This window comes from Anser cygnoides, chromosome 14 (genome assembly GCF_040182565.1).
Source record: "Anser cygnoides isolate HZ-2024a breed goose chromosome 14, Taihu_goose_T2T_genome, whole genome shotgun sequence".
NCBI classification, from domain to species: Eukaryota; Metazoa; Chordata; class Aves; order Anseriformes; family Anatidae; genus Anser; species Anser cygnoides.
This window is the reverse complement of record NC_089886.1, coordinates 10,485,720-10,503,735: the sequence shown is the minus strand read 5'-3', so window position 1 is coordinate 10,503,735 and position 18,016 is coordinate 10,485,720. Positions and strand designations below refer to the sequence as shown.

The following is an 18,016-nucleotide window of genomic DNA, read 5'->3' as shown; positions in this document are numbered from 1 at the left end:
AAAACCAGCTGAAATTCTCCCCTTTTAAAAACAGCAGCTTCTCTAAAACATGCTGTTGTTTGTCATACTGAACTCTGAGATTAAATTATTTTCTAAGTAGATTTCCTGAGCTGGAATTAAACTTGTTAAGCACTGTGCCCTTTATGTTACTTTTTCATGTACATAACACATTTTTATTAGCATTTTAAAATCGCTTCCTCCCTTCTTCTGAATTGAACTCCCTTTACTTCCTAGCTTTCAGTAGCTATTAAAGCTCTGTAATGACTGCTGTACTACACAGTGCTTTGCAGCCCACAGAGGCATGTTGCACAGAAAGCCTGGTAATCTTGAAAAAGAGATGTTGTATTAAAATGCTGGGATTTTAGTTGGTGGAATTACATTAACTGCTTGTTGTTTGTTCAGATTTTGCTGACAAGCTCTCACCTTCTAAATGTAACTGCATGGTGCGGTGTAGGAACTGAGGAAATGAGCTTCTACAAGCTTGCTACGAGTCAATGAAGACATTCACCTCCAGTACAGTGATATTAAAAGATAGTATCTGCACATATTTTTTAATATATAAAGAGATAATGTCTCCAGGTATTTTAGTTCTGTTACTCATACTTTGTGTTGCCTTTTTTTTAAAAAAAAAAAAAACACCTTTACAGTAAAGGTAAATTCTGTGGAAAAAGCTTCTAAATGAGCATAGCTCTGGAAGACTTAACCTTGCAGAGTTTCCATGAAACCAAAATCTGTTCATAAAGAAGTGAAGATAGGACAAAACTTTATATTTGCTGACCCTCTGATGTGCGTACTTTACATACAGTTTGCTTTTGTTTATTCTTTTTCACGTGTGTTTTGGGAATGTGTGATATGCTTTCTTAAAGCATTGGAGTCAGTATTGTCTGAGGAAGTACTTAGCTATAGTGATTTCAGGGACTTGGGAACGTAACTGAAAATGTGACTGCCTTTCACCAATGCTTTTATTGTAATTGGAATACACATTTAGCAATTTTGGTCCCCTATGAAGCTTATTTATTATGGGAATTAGGAGCCCAGATCTGGGCATTTTACCTATCTTGTTTAATAGAAATATTTGTAGATGACTGGTTTGCTATCAAGTAGTGTAGACATTCCAGAAAGGAAAGATGCAAAAATTGATTCAGTTTTCAGTAGTACTGGAGAAGAGAAAACTAAAGGGAAATGTGCGTGTAGAGACATAGAGGTTGTTTAAAGTTGCATTGCCTGTTTGAGCACCTGTACCATCAGCTGGAGGAAAAGGGCTCCGTAAGTGGTTTTACAGAAGTCATCATGATTAAGTGGTTTCAGAGAAGGGTGTTCTTGGTTTTGTTTTGGCTGGGTTATTTTTGCTGTTAATCTCGTAAAATGCAGAAGTCATGTCTATGCTGTTCTCTGTCTTTCTTACTTTAACTCTTCTAAATTTAAACCTAAAATTAGTAAGGGATGTGAGCAAAGATTTTTAGGAGTGACTTGCTAGAGACTTGAAAAGTAAATACAAGAACCTTTACAGATTTCTTAGAAGCTCAATAAAGAAAGTGAGACTGCTGTATGATGCTTGCTAGGAGGAGGATTCAGTGAAGTTTAATACAATGCAGAAAAGCTAAACACATCTTCTGACTGCTGTATGTTGCAGACTACATTAGGACGTTGTGCACTAGACTATTCTATGTAACTCTAAAATGATGGCAGGCCAATGTTAGATTTGCAAGGCAGGATGCATTAAGTCAACATAATTTAAATTGCCAACATAATTATGGTTTAAATAAGCAAACAGGAAGTCCTGTTTTTAACCTTGTTTTACATTTGTACATATCAGCTATTAAAGAGATTTGTTTTCATTGGTTGGCTTAATTCTGTGTTATCATGAAGATGGGCTGAATTTATACCTATCTGTATAATGAGTTACATAGCTTGACGTGATTTTAAAGTGGAAAGTAAGGTGCATTTTCTTTAAAGAGTATTTTGATACTTATGTCAAACAGCATTTGGGTCAAAGGGAAGTATAATTAAAAATATCCGTGGTATTTGAAACTATATTTAATGTAATTTGCCATAATCACTTTGTCTATATAAGAAAAAACGTGTTCTTTAAAGCATGCTTCATTTGATTTTTCTTTTAAAATACTGTCCTTTTAATAAACCAAAGAACCAAAGTAAATGAGTTGATGGCATGATTACAAACAGAACTTCAGAACTGGTATCATCCTTCCGTGTATCTAACTTTTATTCATACGTTGGGTTATGAGGTGAGAGTCAGACCAAAGCAAGAAAGTTTGGTTTTTGTCTTTCAAACGTTTTTTCAAGTGAAAACAGAATAATTGAATGGACTGTTTTAAAATAAAGAAGGCGTTCTTTGTGCTGTTGTTACAAGATGATGCAGAGCTCAAGCATATGGGCCCAAGGCTTATTGAGCTTACAGTCCAGTCAGTGGTTGGGTTTTCTTTAAGCTTCGTTGGTGTATAAGGTGTTTTGAAATCTACTCTTTTTTAATTAAATATAAAGTGTGATATAGCATTTTAGTACAAAAGGTGATGCAGTATTTTTTTTTACCTTAGTACAACTTGTATTTATTTTCTAAAGCATGTGTAGAATTTTAAAAATTGTATTTTGTGTTTCCATACTTACAGTCTAAACATGTATGCAATGTGGATATTGTCATTATAGTTCCTGTGTACTTGAAGAACAGTTTGCCATATCAAGTGCATTGTAACACACCTCTAAAATATTCTGTAGCTTTACTGTGGATTTCTCTTGATTTTACTGAGGAGGTGAAGAAGAGGTTGAACAGCTTGTGTCCAAACCCTTTCAATTCAGATGTTCTTTTCTTATGGACTTTGGGTCATTGTCCTAGTAACAGAGCCCCATTCCTACAGTCTAATAGAGATGGATGGTTTATTTCCCAAAGGTACTTAAACGCAAGGTAGAGCAATAATTTTGCTTTATTTATTAGGCTTTTGCTAATCCATCTTTATTTTTATCATCTACTTCTCTGTTTTTATGATTAATTAAAATGTGGAGGAGAGTTAGGATTATGTTCCTGCAAACTACTGGAGAACGCTGTAAAAGTGGAGGGACGCTCTCCAACAGCTGTCGTCTGTACTCCACAGTAGTGAGATCGTGGGGGAGAAGAGCAATAGGGCTTAAGGGGTCAAAGAACCAGAAGGAGCTTTCAATGCACAAATAATTTGTCTCTATTCAGTTGATGAAGCACCATCACTAGCTCAATGTCTATCCCTGGATTTAAAGCAAATACCCAGTAGTAGTTGAGGCTGAAAACCAAGTAGATTAGATAACGTGAAACAAGCCATTGTCGCTCTTTTTGTGCTCACCTTGAACGTTCAGCCTGCAGTTAAAAGGCTAGAAATAGTCTTATAAACATTATATAAACAATGCAATGCATTATTTTAGGGTATGAAAATGATTCTGTGGAGGATTTAAAAGAAATGACTGCAATATCCTCTCGAAAAAGAGGCAAGCGAAGATACTTCTGGGAGTACAGCGAGCAGCTAACACCGTCACAGCAAGAAAGGATGCTGAGGCCATCTGAGTGGAATCGAGATACATTGCCAAGTAACATGTATCAGAAGAACGGTCTCCATCATGGTAAGGATAGAGTCCTCGTTACAAGTTAATGGCTTTCATGCTGACACCATCAATAGCCAAATTCCCATATGTGAAATGGCAGAGAGCTGCATTTTGGCCATGGAAATAAATCCTTAAAACACTGCAAGTCTGTTGCTTAATTAGCGGAGTTCTGTGCCGTGTCCAAGGAGGGCACAGTGAACGTACAGTAGTAACTTTCAGTGTGGTTTCTTCCAGAGGATGGTGGATGAATTGAGAATTGTAACTTCCAATAGCTTTCAGTGGAAATCCCAAGAGCTCAGAATTTTCTCAGTGTGATGCTGTAAACAGCGTGGGTAGGGCACATGACTGATACGTGCTCCTTGGAGCTGTTGGACAGTATCAGTCTTGCTTGTGTTCAAGTAAGCAGCAAGTGATCTGAGATGCAAAGTTCACATTAACTACAATGTGAACTAAAGGACAGGCAGGTGATAAGATGTAACTGTCTCTTTCTGCTCTTCCTTACCTGTTTCTCCCACCTGTGTAAATGCAACACAGTGAAGCAGATACTTTTCTGTGAATGAACAATTTCTTTAAAATACCCTTTCAGAAACTTAGACCGATTGGTCCAATAACTGTGTCTTTCATTCCCATGACTTTTTGATTGCTAACTTGCTGTACTTTAAACATGACTAACACCACTGAGATCAAACCACACGTAGGAATAATGTTTGTTCTTTTGTCACAGGACCTGTTTGGTAGGCTGTCCCATTTGGTTGTGGTTTTGAAGGAACAAAATTAAACCAATTTCTCTGGCTGTAACATTAATATTTCCTTACAACTGAAAATTGTCTTTAACATTGCAGTTTACCTTCTGTTAAACAAAAAGATTTTTCTATTTTACTTATAGATAAATTCATTAATTAACTTGTGGATTCAGTCTCACTAGACTCTGGTGGGAGCAAGTGCCCTTTAAGTCAGTGAGTTGTGTATGCAAGGGACTTATAGGATCAAACACTAGTTAACATCCAGAAGCTACAGAATATTACACGTGCAGGATTTTTGTATTACACGTGTACCAAGGTCATCTGCTACCTCAGATGAATGATGCTAAATTATCATCTCCCTGATCAATATTTCTGGAGCAGGTTTTGTCAGTTTTATTAACATTTTCATGTAAGCATCAGTAACAACTGACACTTAAGACATGTAGGTACCAGTGACAGAAAATCTCGAGGAATAAGGATTTTGTCTTGAATGTGCAATTCCACCATAAAAGCAGCCCTTAAATAGCTTGAAATACATCTAAAAATCTAAAAAGGATCGACTGGCCTTTATGTGGGTTATTTATGCTTGATATCAATGAAGATCATGCAGGTACCAGGCCTCTCGAATCTTTCTTAACACAGAACTTTCCGAATAAGATTATTTAGGAATTTAATCAGCTTGAGTGCCCCAAGAGAATATGCTGGTTGAACACATGAGTTAGCAAGTTACAGCTGGGGCAAAACAACTGGGTTTGAACTTGTGATGTATGTTTTTCAGCACAGTTTTGTGCATACTGTCCATCACATCTAATATATTTCTAGCCCAGCCAGCAGTATTTGCTCTTATCTGATCTGGATATAATATGAATTGTACAGAGCAGTTTGTCTGGAAGTGCTCTTTCTATTGTGAAAGGCCACAGAGATCACATGATGCCAGACCATTCTCTTGTAACAAACAAAGGAACTTAAACTGCACCAAAAATAATACATATTTAAGAATGTTTTTTCATGGGTTTGTGTACATATTGTGTCACTTCCCAACTCAATTTTCTGCATATTCAAAACAGGAAAATATGCAGCAAAGAAGTCACGGAGGACTGATGTAGAAGACCTGACTCCCAATCCCAAAAAACTTCTACAGATCGGTAATGAACTGAGGAAACTGAATAAGGTGATCAGTGACCTGACGCCAGTCAGTGAACTTCCCTTAACTGCCAGACCCAGGTCAAGAAAAGAAAAGAACAAACTGGCTTCCAGGTATATACTCGCTCACACTACTTGGATGGGTACATTTGCATTACTAGAGCTGTACAAGTAAGACTAACTTTTGTCTCGAGATCCTGCTTCACTGTGGCAGTCCCTGTTGATGGGTTTATAACCTGTTAATCAAAAAGCAGGACAACTGGCTCTATGAAGATGTAGTTTGCCTGGTCCCTACTAGATAGGGACTAGATAGATAATGATATACTTCCACTGGAAGCTGTCTTAGCTGCAGTGCAAATGATCGTTGCAGTTGTAAAACCCGCAAATGTGAAATGTAAGCAAATACAGGTAGTAGTGTGCTTTCAGTGGAGGTGAGTGAGTAGATAAGTGATTTCGTTTGTCAAAGCTCTGGGAGCACTGAGTGATAAGTTGGTGTGGCTAACTGAAACAGATGCTCTTAGTATTCTGGAACATTTGTTAAAATGTTCTAATTCTTCCACTCTTCTTACTATAGGGCTTGTAGACTAAAGAAGAAAGCCCAGTATGAAGCCAATAAAGTAAAACTCTGGGGTCTCAACACAGAATATGGTAAATACAACTCTTCACATGTTAGTTTTTCTTGTGTTCTTAAGGCAAGTCTGTGTTAACGGTGTGTGGACAAATGAGCATCTCTTTTGTTCCGGGGGAACGTGGTATAAATCTAATCCCGTTTCTTTCTTTGCAGATAATTTACTGTTTGTGATCAACTCCATTAAACAAGAAATTGTTAATCGAGTGCAGGTGCCTAAAGATGATAGAGGAGTCAACATGGAACAAAGATTGAACGTACTCATTAAAGATACACTCGGTAAGCAGTAAATCTAATGTATTTGCATGTATGTGAAGAGACATGTCATCTGCAGTATGTTAGATTGCAAACGATTTCTGGCATAGCGAAAAGAAAGAAGCATTTCGTAATTACAGCTGTAACCAAGCGTTTTGCTTGGTTACTAAACAAAATGTTTGTTGGCTCTGTTACTTACAGGAACGTGCAAATATGTGCAATTAATATTAACCTTACAGTGCGTTTTCCTACCCTCTGTTTTTAGGACTGCCTGTAGCTGGACAAACATCAGAATTTGTGAATCAAGTTTTAGAGAAGACTGCAGAAGGAGACCCAACGGGTGGCCTCGTAGGGTTACGAATACCAATGTCAAAAGTTTAAGACGTGATTTCACCTGTTCTCATCAGTCAGATTCTTCCTGTGTTGTCAAGTATTTCATTGTAAATTGCATTCTGGTCTGCATGTCAGTTTAGCATTATGTAAACACTTACAATTAGGTTCCATTGTTTTTAAATAACAATGTAGTAAACAAATCAGAGCATGATATAAAATGCTTAATAGCATTTCTGGAGCATAAACTAGGTAGTTTTAAAGCTGCTTTAAGATTAAATACAGACTTGAGGATTCTTTTTAAAATTAAGTTATCTAGGACCAGACTTATCACTTTTATTTTAGAAGCAAAAAGATGTTTTTGCTAGTAAAAATTTTTAGCATATGCCAGACATTGTGGCAGGTTTATGCTCCAAGCAAAATAAGAGGAAGCATTTTTTTGGTAAAGCTGTCACTTTAAGAGTTTTTTTGGTTCTTTTTGTTCTTTTTTTTAATTTGTTTGCTTGTTTTGGAATAATTGGGTTTTCTTTGTTCTTAAAAAAAACAGTAAGGTTTCTTTGCAACCATTAACTTGTACATAGCACACGTGGCTTTAGAGCTAGTGTGCCATATAAGACTTTAATTTTCTAAGCTTAATATAGTATTTAAATGTCTGTGCAAGCAAGAGAAAAAAGTATATTCTTTGTGCCTTGTATTTTGGGGGGAGAGCTATCAGTATAAGCTGGTAAAGTTTTGTATGAAGAAAACCCTGAGGGGAGAAAACAAGATGTACAGATGGTGAGATTATAGGTTTTAATGTATTTGTTCCAGCTCTTAAAATTTTTGAATGTATATAGGAATATGTTGAAAATGTAGATATATGCCACAGAGTCTATGTATTGTATAAAAGATGGCTCTAGAAACTCAATTTCGGTACTTTGGCCGGAAGAAAACAAATACTTGCACATTAATGCGATTGTTTATTTTTGTACCAAAGACAAATGCAACTGATATGGCGAACTGCCAGTCTAAGTAAAGTTTTGCACAGCTTATATGATACTGTACTGAATGTAAAAAAAAAAAAAAAAAAAGAAAAAAAAAGAAAAAAATTAAAGGTCAGGGTTAGGGATCTTACTGAACTGTGAATTTTTTTTGTTTGGGTCCAATTATCTACAGAAGGAGCATTCATACATAACAATATTATTTTGCTGTTCTTGTAGTTCGCTTCCATGGTAGATAACTTGGTGGCCGTCTCGGAGTCTTTAAATCTTTTTTCTCTGCACTTACTGTAGGAGATTTTAATATATTTGGATTTTAGTAAGCTATTGGTAAAATAGTTTTCAACTTTGAGAATTTAAAAAAAAATATTTAGCTTGTTGTAGTATACTTCCAACAAACAACCAAAATAAAATTATTTTTATTGTAATGTGTATATATGTAAAGAGAAAAAAGAGCTACAAATACCTAATTCCTTAGTTGCCACTTTTCCAGTTTATGTATTATTATGCATGTGATGTTTCCAAGGATCAACACAGGCTTCAAACAAAACAAAAAAAAAATTTATAGACTTTTATATTTTTGTACAGGTATTTCGAAACTAGCTTCTTCAAACTTATACGTGACTTATTCTTGTTAATTCAGTAGTTTCTATGATTGGGGAATATTAACACAGAGTTCTTATTTGCTCTTCTGCTAATAAGAGTTGGCTTTGTAGTCAGTGTTAACGTACAGATTAAAAGCTTTAGCCCTTGATGAAAGTCCTTTATCTCAAGGCAAGATCATTCTCTGGTTTCATGGACCCCCTTTTCCTCCCTGTTCTTTCTCTCCCTATTTAACAATGACAAAACACTGTTTACTGAAAATAGAAATACCAAATATTTTCAAATGTAGCTGCTGAAAAAAAATGCAAAAGTTCATGAAGGCTTTCTCCCCACTCCCTTTGGGGAATTTCTCCATTTCGTTTCTGGTTTGTCTAAGTTTGTTTGTACTGTGATTCCTTTCTGTTTATATGTAGGTTATTTTTATATCAAAGCTTCTACTATTAAAAAAAAAGTTTGAATTGGTAACAGTGCAGTAAGAGTCGCAGATGAAAGTGGCAATCCTGCCACATACTTACGAGCATGCACACAGCTTACTTTGTATCTAAGTATTTTAGAAGACTCAAAAGGGAGGAGGCCAAAATACCACTACTGAGCTGTACAGAAAGATTTTCCTTCACAAGACTGAACAAATACCCAGGGCAATTTAGGCAAAACTTTGTAAATCCACTTAAGATTTGCACAAACTGAGTGGACTTTGGGTGTTTTTGTTTCAGGTGTTTTTGTTGTTGCTGTTAGGGTGAGGTGAGAGTTGGCTGCTGCTTTACACAGTGGGTCAGATGCATTCCTATTATAAGCATTGCCAATGTTACAGTTATTCCAGAGATGCATACTGCCCATTAAACCTCAACAAAGAATGTCTCTTGTGAAGTTAAGGCCATGTCTGTACAAAGATTTAAATACTGTTGTTCCTTTCTGATGAATGGTGTTAACACACTGCTCAGATAAGAGAGGTCCTTTATGCTATATCAAAACTGTGTGGACAAGGCAGCAGTTCTAAATATTAAGAGAGCAGTTTGCAATCAGGTGAAAACTTTTATGACAAATTAAACTGACAAGGTATTAAAAAGTCCCTTTTTTACTGCTCAGAAATACTGGGCAAATATAACTTTATAGCTCTTTATTTTTGTCTGAAAACCAGAATATGATTTTGGTCTAGCATTTCAAAGTAGACTTTGAATCTTTAGTGAATTCCATACCTTTGCATTTCAGTGTTTTCTATGTATTATTTTAAGTTAAAGCTTTTGAATAGTTGAGCTTTTTAATGTTGACACTTTATTTTGTACCTATTTATATGTATGTATATCTTAGAAAAGCACTTTGTTTAAAAAGGAAAAAAAAAACTGCGTTTTATATGATTCCTGCCACTTGCTGCTAACTCTGGGCTGGTCAGAATGCTGCAGCGATACTTGATATAAATAAAACCTGGCAGTAAAATGTAGAGTAAAGATAAGACCTTTTGCTGGTTTAACTTTATCATAAAGGTGACATAGGCAAGCTGTGCAGCTTTACATTTTAACCAGGGGACTCTGTGGCATTTAAACCGTCTAGAAATGGTTGTACTTTAATGCCAGTAACAATCTGCTTCCTCTAGTGTCATTAAAATATATACATTTAGTGTATACTTATCACAAAAAAAAAAATCTTATAAGGGTATAAAAAACAACAAATGTACATGTTCTGTTTTTTGGCAATTGTGGCATGCATTTTTGGGTGATCTTTAGAGAAGACCATTTTCTAAAGATTTTCAGTGTTCATACATGGTATGTGGATCTTAATGAAGTCCTGGATTCTTTTTGTTTGTTTTTGAGTGTAGGCATTGTGAATATTCACTTTTAATCCTATATCCAAAAACAATTACATACTTTTGATTTAATACAAACAAAAGCTCTTCCTTTTTCTGATACACTGGATTCTCTAGAATTTGTTTCCATATTAAAAGCATGCTGTTATAACTGCTCTTGTTAAAATCTCGTTGGTCTGAACTTAGGTGCCACACTTTTTGAATTGATGGACTGCTTGTTCTACTGTACCATGTATGATTCTTGTCCTTTCCTACTTCCTTCATTACAGATTATGATGTGGCTTTATATTGTGCCTTACTTGTACATCTAGAACTAAATGTTTTTCATTCCCCCTGAACACTTCAAACCTAACCCTTCCTAAAGTGAATCAGAACTATAAAAGAAGAGTTTGGATAGATCTATTTTAGTTTCTCTCAATAGCAGTCATTTTCTATTTATATGGAAGAACAGTTTTTGAATGGCCTTGCAAAATGTGGGGGTGCTCTCGAAGGGCATTTTTAGCCCTAAACCCCTTTTTGCTAACACTTTCTGTTAGGGTTTATTGAACACATGTACTGATATTTGGTGAGTTCTTTTCTTGGACGAGAGAGACTTATTACTAAAACTATGTTTAGGTGTGGACTGGCTGGATTTTCTTACCATACCAGTTGAAATCATTGTGATTTAATGAAGTTGCATTGCTGCAAAGTTGATGTGAGAGTCAGGCTCAGCTGTGTTCAGTTCCTAATCCTTTATAGATAGCAGACTTTTTCCATACTTAGAAAAGAAGGCTAGGAAAAAGTAAAAGAAAAAAAAATCTGAAATGGATGAAGGGTCTTTTAACTAACCTAAAAGCAACCAGACGCTTCTGAAATACAGTGGTGTCATTTTTTATTTTATCTGAAAAAGATCCCATCCCTCCCCCCCAGTATTTATCTGGTATTTGCCTTCATTAATAAAACAGCTTCTTCACAAAATGTAAAGAATGGGTGTGCTTTTCTTTGACATAAATCATTTAAACATAGCTATGTTTTAAAGCTCTAAAAGGCTTTGTCAGGAGAATTTCAAAGGGTTGTATATAAGTTGCCTTTAACAGAAATAGCAAATGCAATTCTGTTCCTCAAACTTGCTTGCTAGTCTTCCTGAAATTCTGTTGAGGCATAACCCAATTATGTACCGTGAATGTTAGGATCTGTATTGGCCTTGAGACCTGAATTTCAATAACGCACCTAATCATGATGATATTTTATTTTTAAGTCGGAGGCTTCAGTTGGAATCACCTAGTTAAGTGTGCTGCTAGATGTGGCTAGCATCTTGGCTTATTGACACAGCCTTGCGCAGAGCTGAAGTTTATGTTTACCCCAGGGATCATGTGAAGTACATTTCAAACAGTTGCTGCTTCAATGACTATTCTTCTTGTAACTGTATTAAGGGCATTAGTATGTTGAGAAAACACCACTCTTTAATATATCCCAATACAAATTGGGATTCTTAAATATCATTAATGAAAGATGGCACTTTTAGGCTCTAACTTCTTTGCAGTATACAAAAATATCTGTCTTTCTACGATTTACATTTCTCAATATGCCATGTTTTTCCCTCAATGCTTTTAGCATGATAAGAAGGTGCATGTGCACACTGAATTACAGTCCTCAGCCTCTTAGACATTCATGAACTTCCACAAGAACAAATACTGACTATGCATTCATTGTCTTTCTAATGAGTAGTGGAGCTAAACGTGGAGCGAGAGCTATTTTAAGCCACGCAGTTTTTTCATATATAAAATAAAATTCCAGTCATTTTAGATAACATCAGTTTTCTGATTTGTTTTTCACAGATTTTTTTTGAGAATATTTGTTAGGTATCTGAATGTTGAACTTGAATGAGTTATCTAGCTACAGTAAAGAAAACTGGATTGGATTTGGTACACTCCACCCTATGAAACTCTTTTGATTAAGAACAGAACCTAGTAGTAGTATTTAATTTTACCCATTTTCTTACAATAATGGGTATTCATACATTCTTATTTTAAATGTTTTGGAAGGATAGAAGATTAAGGAAAACTTGTCATTGTTCAGTATTTGTGGTTCGGTGAATTCTAAGGCTGATGGCACGTGGGGATGTAGGTGATTGACAGGAAAAAAAGGCATTTTAAGCAAAACATGGCATCCTGTTCTGCCTAGATACTCTATAATCTACTTCCAACTGGAGCTCCGAAAAACTTAGTCTTGTCTCTGTTAGAGAAAAATTTACCTTGTTAAAAGCATGATTTGTTAAAGAGTTGCAATGTTTAATGTTGGTTAATAGTTGTGCAGTTTTTTTTTTCTTTTCTTTGAAAAGAGGCACAATTAAACTATTGACTTTGTTTACTCTGTCACCCTTGATCCCTAGCACTTCTATTCAGATACAAATTCATCAATGTATGCAACATCCTTTGTAATTTAAAATAAAAATTGTGGAGAAAATACTGTCTCAAATCATTGTGTGTGGAGTGATAGCGAATGGCTTGTGCTCTCTCCCAGCGCTGTGGTATGGGGGCACAACTTTTCTTATACTATGATTCTTGGGTTTCCTCATGAAAAACGCTTAACACTAGCATACCCTTCAAGCATTCCCTTGGTGGAACAGGTACAGCACCATGCTGTGATGGAGGAAATGCCCTGGGTACCCCAGTATTGACACCATTCCTTTGGGGAGGGATCATAACAAGGTACCTTGCTCTCCGGTCAGCGCTCCTATTGACGGATGCCTTGCATGGCCGCTGCGTCACAGCCCGGAGAAGCTGGACCACACGGCCACCCGGCACTTCGCTGGCGTTCTGGAATGCCCGTGAAGGTGGTCGGTGTCTTCCAACAGCAGCTCCCTTTGTCCAAATCTGCTTTCTTTCACAGCATCCTCTGCAGGCCCCGGGGGGGGAGGAGACCAACAGGAGCCTGTGGAAAAAAAAAGCAAAAGGGTCACTGCACTGCCTCCCATTTCATTCAGGGACACAGTTCTCTGACAGACAGCCAGCCATCCTGCACCTCAAAGACCTTATAGCTCCAAACCCACCCACCCAAAAACCTCGAGAGCTCTGCTGCTCACAGACAGCTAGCATCGCTTCTCCCGGGAGGAGCCGCTTTAGGGCCGAGGCTTCTGTCCCTCATCCCTTCCACCCGGAGGCCACCTCCTCGCTTCCTCAGGGGCTCAGCCGCGGCCGCGGGAGCCCCCAGCCCGCCGGCCCTGCCGCGGGGGAGCCGGCGCCCGGGTCGTGCCCTCAGCGGCGCCCGCAGGCGGCGCTGGAGGCGCGGGCGCTCGGCCTCTGCTCCCAAGATGGCGGCGGCCGCCGGCGTGCCGGTGCGGGTCTGCCACCAGGAGATCGTCAAGTTCGACCTGGAGATCAAGGCGGCCGTGCAGGTAGCGCCGCCCGGGGCTCCCTCACCCCACCGAGGCCGCGGTTCCCCTCTCCCCGGCCGGCTGCAGGGCGCCCTCGGCCTCGTAGGGCGGCCCCGCTGACTGGGCCGTTGTCTTCCAGGACATCCGGGACTGCCCGGGGCCGCTGAGCGCCCTCACGGAGCTCAACGCCGCCGTGAAGGAGAAATTCCGGCACCTCCGGGGCCGCATCCAGGTGAGGTTGGGGGGGGAGGCTGTGGGGATGAGCTGGGGGGGGGCCGGGGGCTGTGAGGGTGTCAATTCCCCGAATTAATCGCTGCTAATTCGCCCCCTCGCGGAGGGGAGGTGCGTGGGGGTGTCCGAGCTGCAGGTGGCAGCAGTTCGGCTGATTTTTGTGTTTCTGCTTTCTGTCCAAGGAGCTGGAGCAGATGGCCAGGGAGCAAGATAAAGAGTCAGAGAAACAAGCCTTGCTGCAGGAAGTGGAAAACCACAAAAAGCAAATGCTTAGGTAGGCTGGGTGGCCGATGCTATTTACGGGTCTCCTGTACCCTGAGGTACCTGACTTCCACGCAGAATTTCAGATCCTGTTTTGCAAATGCAGTCAGTGGCACGATGCTGTTTTGCCCAAGACCAAGAGTGGATCAGGGACTGAAAGGATAGGGCTCTCTTCTCCTCCCTCTCTCCTGTTCTGGTTTTCTGACCAGACACTCTTGCTTTGAACAGCTGAGCCTGTAAGCAAGTGGCTTGAGAGTATTTTTGACTCCTAGCCCAGTATTATTCCCCTTGCTCCATAAATGATATGCTTAGAAGAAGAAAGAACTGTGTATTGTTATTCTATGGTATGATACAGAGAAAGCCCATGTATGTATCAGACATATATGCTCAGTTAAGATGACTCTGAAAATTGTTTCAGTGTGCAGGGTGTTACCACCATAGTACAACATTGTGCTCTTGTGATTTCAGCAATCAGGCGGCTTGGAGAAAGGCAAATCTGGCTTGTAAAATTGCTATTGACAATGCTGAGAAAGATCAACTGCTGCAGGGAAGAGACTCCTTGAGACAAAGGTATTAAGGTGTCCACTTGAATGATGTGAAACTTAGCGTATGCTATATTCACTAGTATAAATGGAAATGATGTAATATTTTAAAGTTATTTGATCGCATCTAGAACATTTCTTTTAAGGAGGGTGGCCGTTTTCTGTGGAGGTTTAAACTGTTAAGAATTGTGATAATTTCAAGGGTTTTTTGGTGTTGGCATCTCAAAGCAGAGAAGGGGTTGTGGTAGACTTCACAGTTTTCCTGACAATCTTTTATATTAATTCCAGTCGAGGTCATAAACATGTAACGGATCATTGTACAAGCTGTTTCCACATGTAAAACTAGATATAAGCTTCTATGATTTGTGCATTGAGAAATTTTCTTACTCAGTACCATGAAGCAGCAAATGGGATACCTAGGATAATGAAGTGGTAGTTTGTATCAGTGCTTCCATGCCACCTCTTGAAGTTGTACCATCATGGATGAATAACCGGTAAAATGTAGGCATACATGAGACTGAGACACAATTATTTTGGCTCATGACTTTAATATTTTGCAATTTTTCTGTGGTGGCTTAGTGAAGATAATCTCCAGTTCTTATGTGGTAAAACCTGTTTGCGTCTTTTGTACACAAAGTACAGCCATACTTTCTTGCAGTACCCAAAGACACAATTTTATCCCTTCATGCTTTAATTTTTTTTTCCTCTTCTTTTTTCAGGAAGACTACAAAGGAAAGTCTGGCAGAGAGTGCAAGTAACATCACGGAGAGTCTGATGGGCATTAGCAGGATGATGTCACAGCAAGTCCAGCAGAGCAAGGAGACTGTGCAGACCCTAGGTACAGATGTAATTGGGTGAATGGGTGGGGGTTGGATAACTGACGGTCCTGTCACCAGTTCTGTTAGGATGAGGAGTGGCAAACTGTCATGATGGGGAGCACAGTGGAAAGTGCTGTAGGAGAACTTGCTGTGATTATAATTAAAGAATTGTCCAGCAGAACTCCTCTAACATTTGAACGTAAACAGAAAATAATAACATACATTGTATGAAGCTGTTTGCTGGAGTTTTTGTTTCATGAGTGTGAATAAACAAGGAATAGGGGATAGGATGAGGAGCTCGGGTTCTAGTTTCATGTAAAAGCAGTGTGAGCTCACACAGTGTTAAGAGTGTGTTTGGTATTACTCTGTGCTACTGTCCTGGCATGCATTTGGTAACAGAGAAAATAAAAGCATAGGTACAAGTCCATACTTAGAGGAAACTTGGTATGACTAGGAAGACTGTTTTCATCCCTTTTCCAGCTGGGATGACTAAGAGATGAGGCGATCAAGTGACTTGAACCCAAGGTCATTTGCTCTGTCAGCAGTGCATCAGGGACTGTGAAACCAAGATTTCACTCCGTTCTTTGGCTTAGACTCCAAGACAATAAATCAAGTGACCTGTCAAAATTGGTGATTCATGAACCATTTAGAAGTTGGATCTGCATTGCCTGGGCCTCTTACTAGCTGTGCTTTTGTGCAGAAGAGAGAACAGTTTAATGACTAGGATAAATAATGCAACTTTTGCCCTCCTTCGGGGGCTTTCTACCCCTGTCTGAGGATGGCAGCTGGGCACAGTTTGTTCATGCAAAAGTAGCATGTTTCTTCTCCCATTAAAAAGACAGTTTGGCAGACACTTTGTCACCCTGTTTCTGACTGAACAACACTTGGAGTTCATCAAGAGAAAAGCTATAAAAGGTCATTTACAAAACCCAGCTGCAAATTTTGAATTGGCAGTTAGAATTTCCTTTTTTTTTTTTCTGGGCAAGTCTTATCCTAGTACACAGTGAATATATGCAGCTAGGAAGCTCTGCTTTGTCATCAGTAATGGAAAGCAACAGATTTTCTTTTTTAACTTAGATCAGAATACCTCTTTAAGATGGGACAAAATGATTTGCAAAGTATTGCAGAAGTACTTCCACTATGCTTGCTTTTGTGAACCAGACAGCATACTTAGAGTACTTTCCTTAATCAGTCAGTTCAGTCTAGAGTGATATACCAGCATTCACGCTAGTACAAAGTATGCATTCTGTACTGGAAGAAGAAGGGGACTCCAGGGCATTTGCTTTCTGTCCTTTATTAGTTTGAAAGAAGGAAGGCTGATGGGTCTCAGGGATTTGGTTGGTTGGTTGGCTGTTTTCACAGGGAAAACAAAGTTGAAAACAACCAATGTTCCATCTTCTAGTTTTGGCGTATTCCCAAATTCTGTCTTTAATTGAGGTTTATTAATATGCTTTTTCTGTAGTTGATTTTGTCTTTTTGAGTAGAAGAAAAACAAAAAGAATTTGTTTGCCAAAAAGAATTGGGTTTGTCAAAAATGGTAACCATAAAACAAATTTTTAATTGTTTGAAGAGAATAATTAAGGAGTTCATGCCGTTCCATGCTGCTTTTGCACTCTCTTTAGCCCCATCTGAATCATAATGATATACAGCTGTGACTTGGGGGGAACAGTTTCAGTTGTCCATTGGATATATTCAAATAATGACTTGACCCGCTGCTGCTGGAACTGATGGTGATGGTGATTTCTCTCAAATTGGTGGTTCTAGTGCCATTCTTATTTCACTCTACTTCCAGAGAGCTCTCAGGTAGAACTGACTTTCTTCATAAAACTAACCTAAAAATTAAAAATTCAGTAATGGGACGTAGGGCCTTTAAGTCATTCAATACTTGTATTTTGCTTTGCATTTTTCCTTATCACATCTGGACTATTGAGTTGTAAAAAAATTCTGCAAGAACACAGTCTGCTTTTGTCTTAGCCACAAGTCTGACGCAGGAGGATCTCACAGTCACTACCTGTATTGCCAAATACTGCATGCTTACGTCCGTTGTCAGGTATTTTTGAAGCGCAACCAGCTGAATCTTTTTCTTCTTTGTTCATTTCAGCCAATTCTTCGCGAACCATCCTGGAAGCAAATGAAGAATTTAAGTCCATGTCTGGGACAATTCAGTTGGGGCGAAAGCTAATAACAAAGTACAATCGCAGGGAACTGACAGACAAGCTGCTAATCTTTCTTGCCCTTGCCTTATTCCTGGCCACTGTGCTCTATATTTTGAAAAAAAGACTCTTCCCATTCTTGTAAAATTCCAAAGCTAAACTGAACTATTATGAAAGATTAGAAAGGGATGGCATAATAATGTTAGGCTTATTATAAAAGGGATATTGCAATAGCTGAAAGAGCGTTAGAGCAGGCATGACTTCATACTGTCCCCATGGAGTATACAACCTGACTAAGAAGAGCTTAAATGAAGACAAGTTGGGAAGAAGCGGTTAGATCAAAGTGTGGAGAGAAGAAACACCGATCTGCCTGCAGGTTTGGGGAAGCAGACAAACACTTGAGGAACTAGGCACTCAGAGGTGCCAGTCTTACTTTTTGTCCTCTCTCCATTTTGCCATGAAATTAACTTTTGTCTTTGGTTTGAACTGGAAGCTGCGTTGATATCTGTGCGCGAAGTGCTGAGAATAAGAGGAAAGATGGAAGAGAGAAAGTCACATACATTCCGTTAATAAACTATTTATTGTATCTAT

The 18,016-nt window shown here is 38.7% G+C and overlaps 2 protein-coding genes and 1 long non-coding RNA gene across 4 annotated transcripts in view; 2 read left to right on the top strand and 1 right to left on the bottom strand.

The window, feature by feature from the left end:
- Positions 1-7,778, top strand: part of CREBRF (CREB3 regulatory factor) — a 19,147-nt gene extending 11,369 nt beyond the window's left edge. The window contains exons 5-9 of the mRNA XM_067005569.1: positions 3,409-3,603; positions 5,396-5,585; positions 6,046-6,119; positions 6,256-6,378; positions 6,620-7,778. Coding sequence (XP_066861670.1) covers positions 3,409-3,603; positions 5,396-5,585; positions 6,046-6,119; positions 6,256-6,378; positions 6,620-6,735 — 698 coding nt within the window. The 3' untranslated portion in view covers positions 6,736-7,778. The remainder of the gene's footprint in view (positions 1-3,408; positions 3,604-5,395; positions 5,586-6,045; positions 6,120-6,255; positions 6,379-6,619) is intronic.
- The window catches only part of LOC125184913 (uncharacterized), a 20,648-nt gene extending 7,085 nt beyond the window's left edge, over positions 1-13,563 (bottom strand). Inside the window, exons 1-2 of one of the 2 annotated variants that reach the window (XR_010834964.1) lie at positions 13,130-13,563; positions 12,760-12,978 (exon numbers count right to left, since the gene is read on the bottom strand). This is a non-coding gene — a long non-coding RNA (uncharacterized lncRNA). Of the gene's footprint in view, positions 1-12,321; positions 12,979-13,129 lie in introns of those variants that run through there. The other variant, XR_007169556.2, reaches the window with a different exon arrangement.
- Positions 13,307-18,016, top strand: BNIP1 (BCL2 interacting protein 1). Its single transcript, XM_048080347.2, has 6 exons — positions 13,307-13,441; positions 13,560-13,652; positions 13,834-13,925; positions 14,381-14,482; positions 15,174-15,292; positions 17,374-18,016. The coding sequence occupies exons 1-6, from the start codon at positions 13,358-13,360 to the stop codon at positions 17,568-17,570; spliced, it is 687 nt and encodes a 228-aa protein (XP_047936304.2). The 5' UTR covers positions 13,307-13,357; the 3' UTR covers positions 17,571-18,016.

Bases quoted from the DNA above. Each gene is read 5' to 3' on its own strand.
- BNIP1 (XM_048080347.2), top strand. From the start codon at position 13,358: ATGGCGGCGGCCGCCGGCGTGCCGGTGCGGGTCTGCCACCAGGAGATC. The intron at 14,483-15,173 runs GTATTAAGGTGT...TTCTTTTTTCAG, and splicing joins AGAGACTCCTTGAGACAAAG to GAAGACTACAAAGGAAAGTC. The intron at 15,293-17,373 runs GTACAGATGTAA...TGTTCATTTCAG, and splicing joins GGAGACTGTGCAGACCCTAG to CCAATTCTTCGCGAACCATC.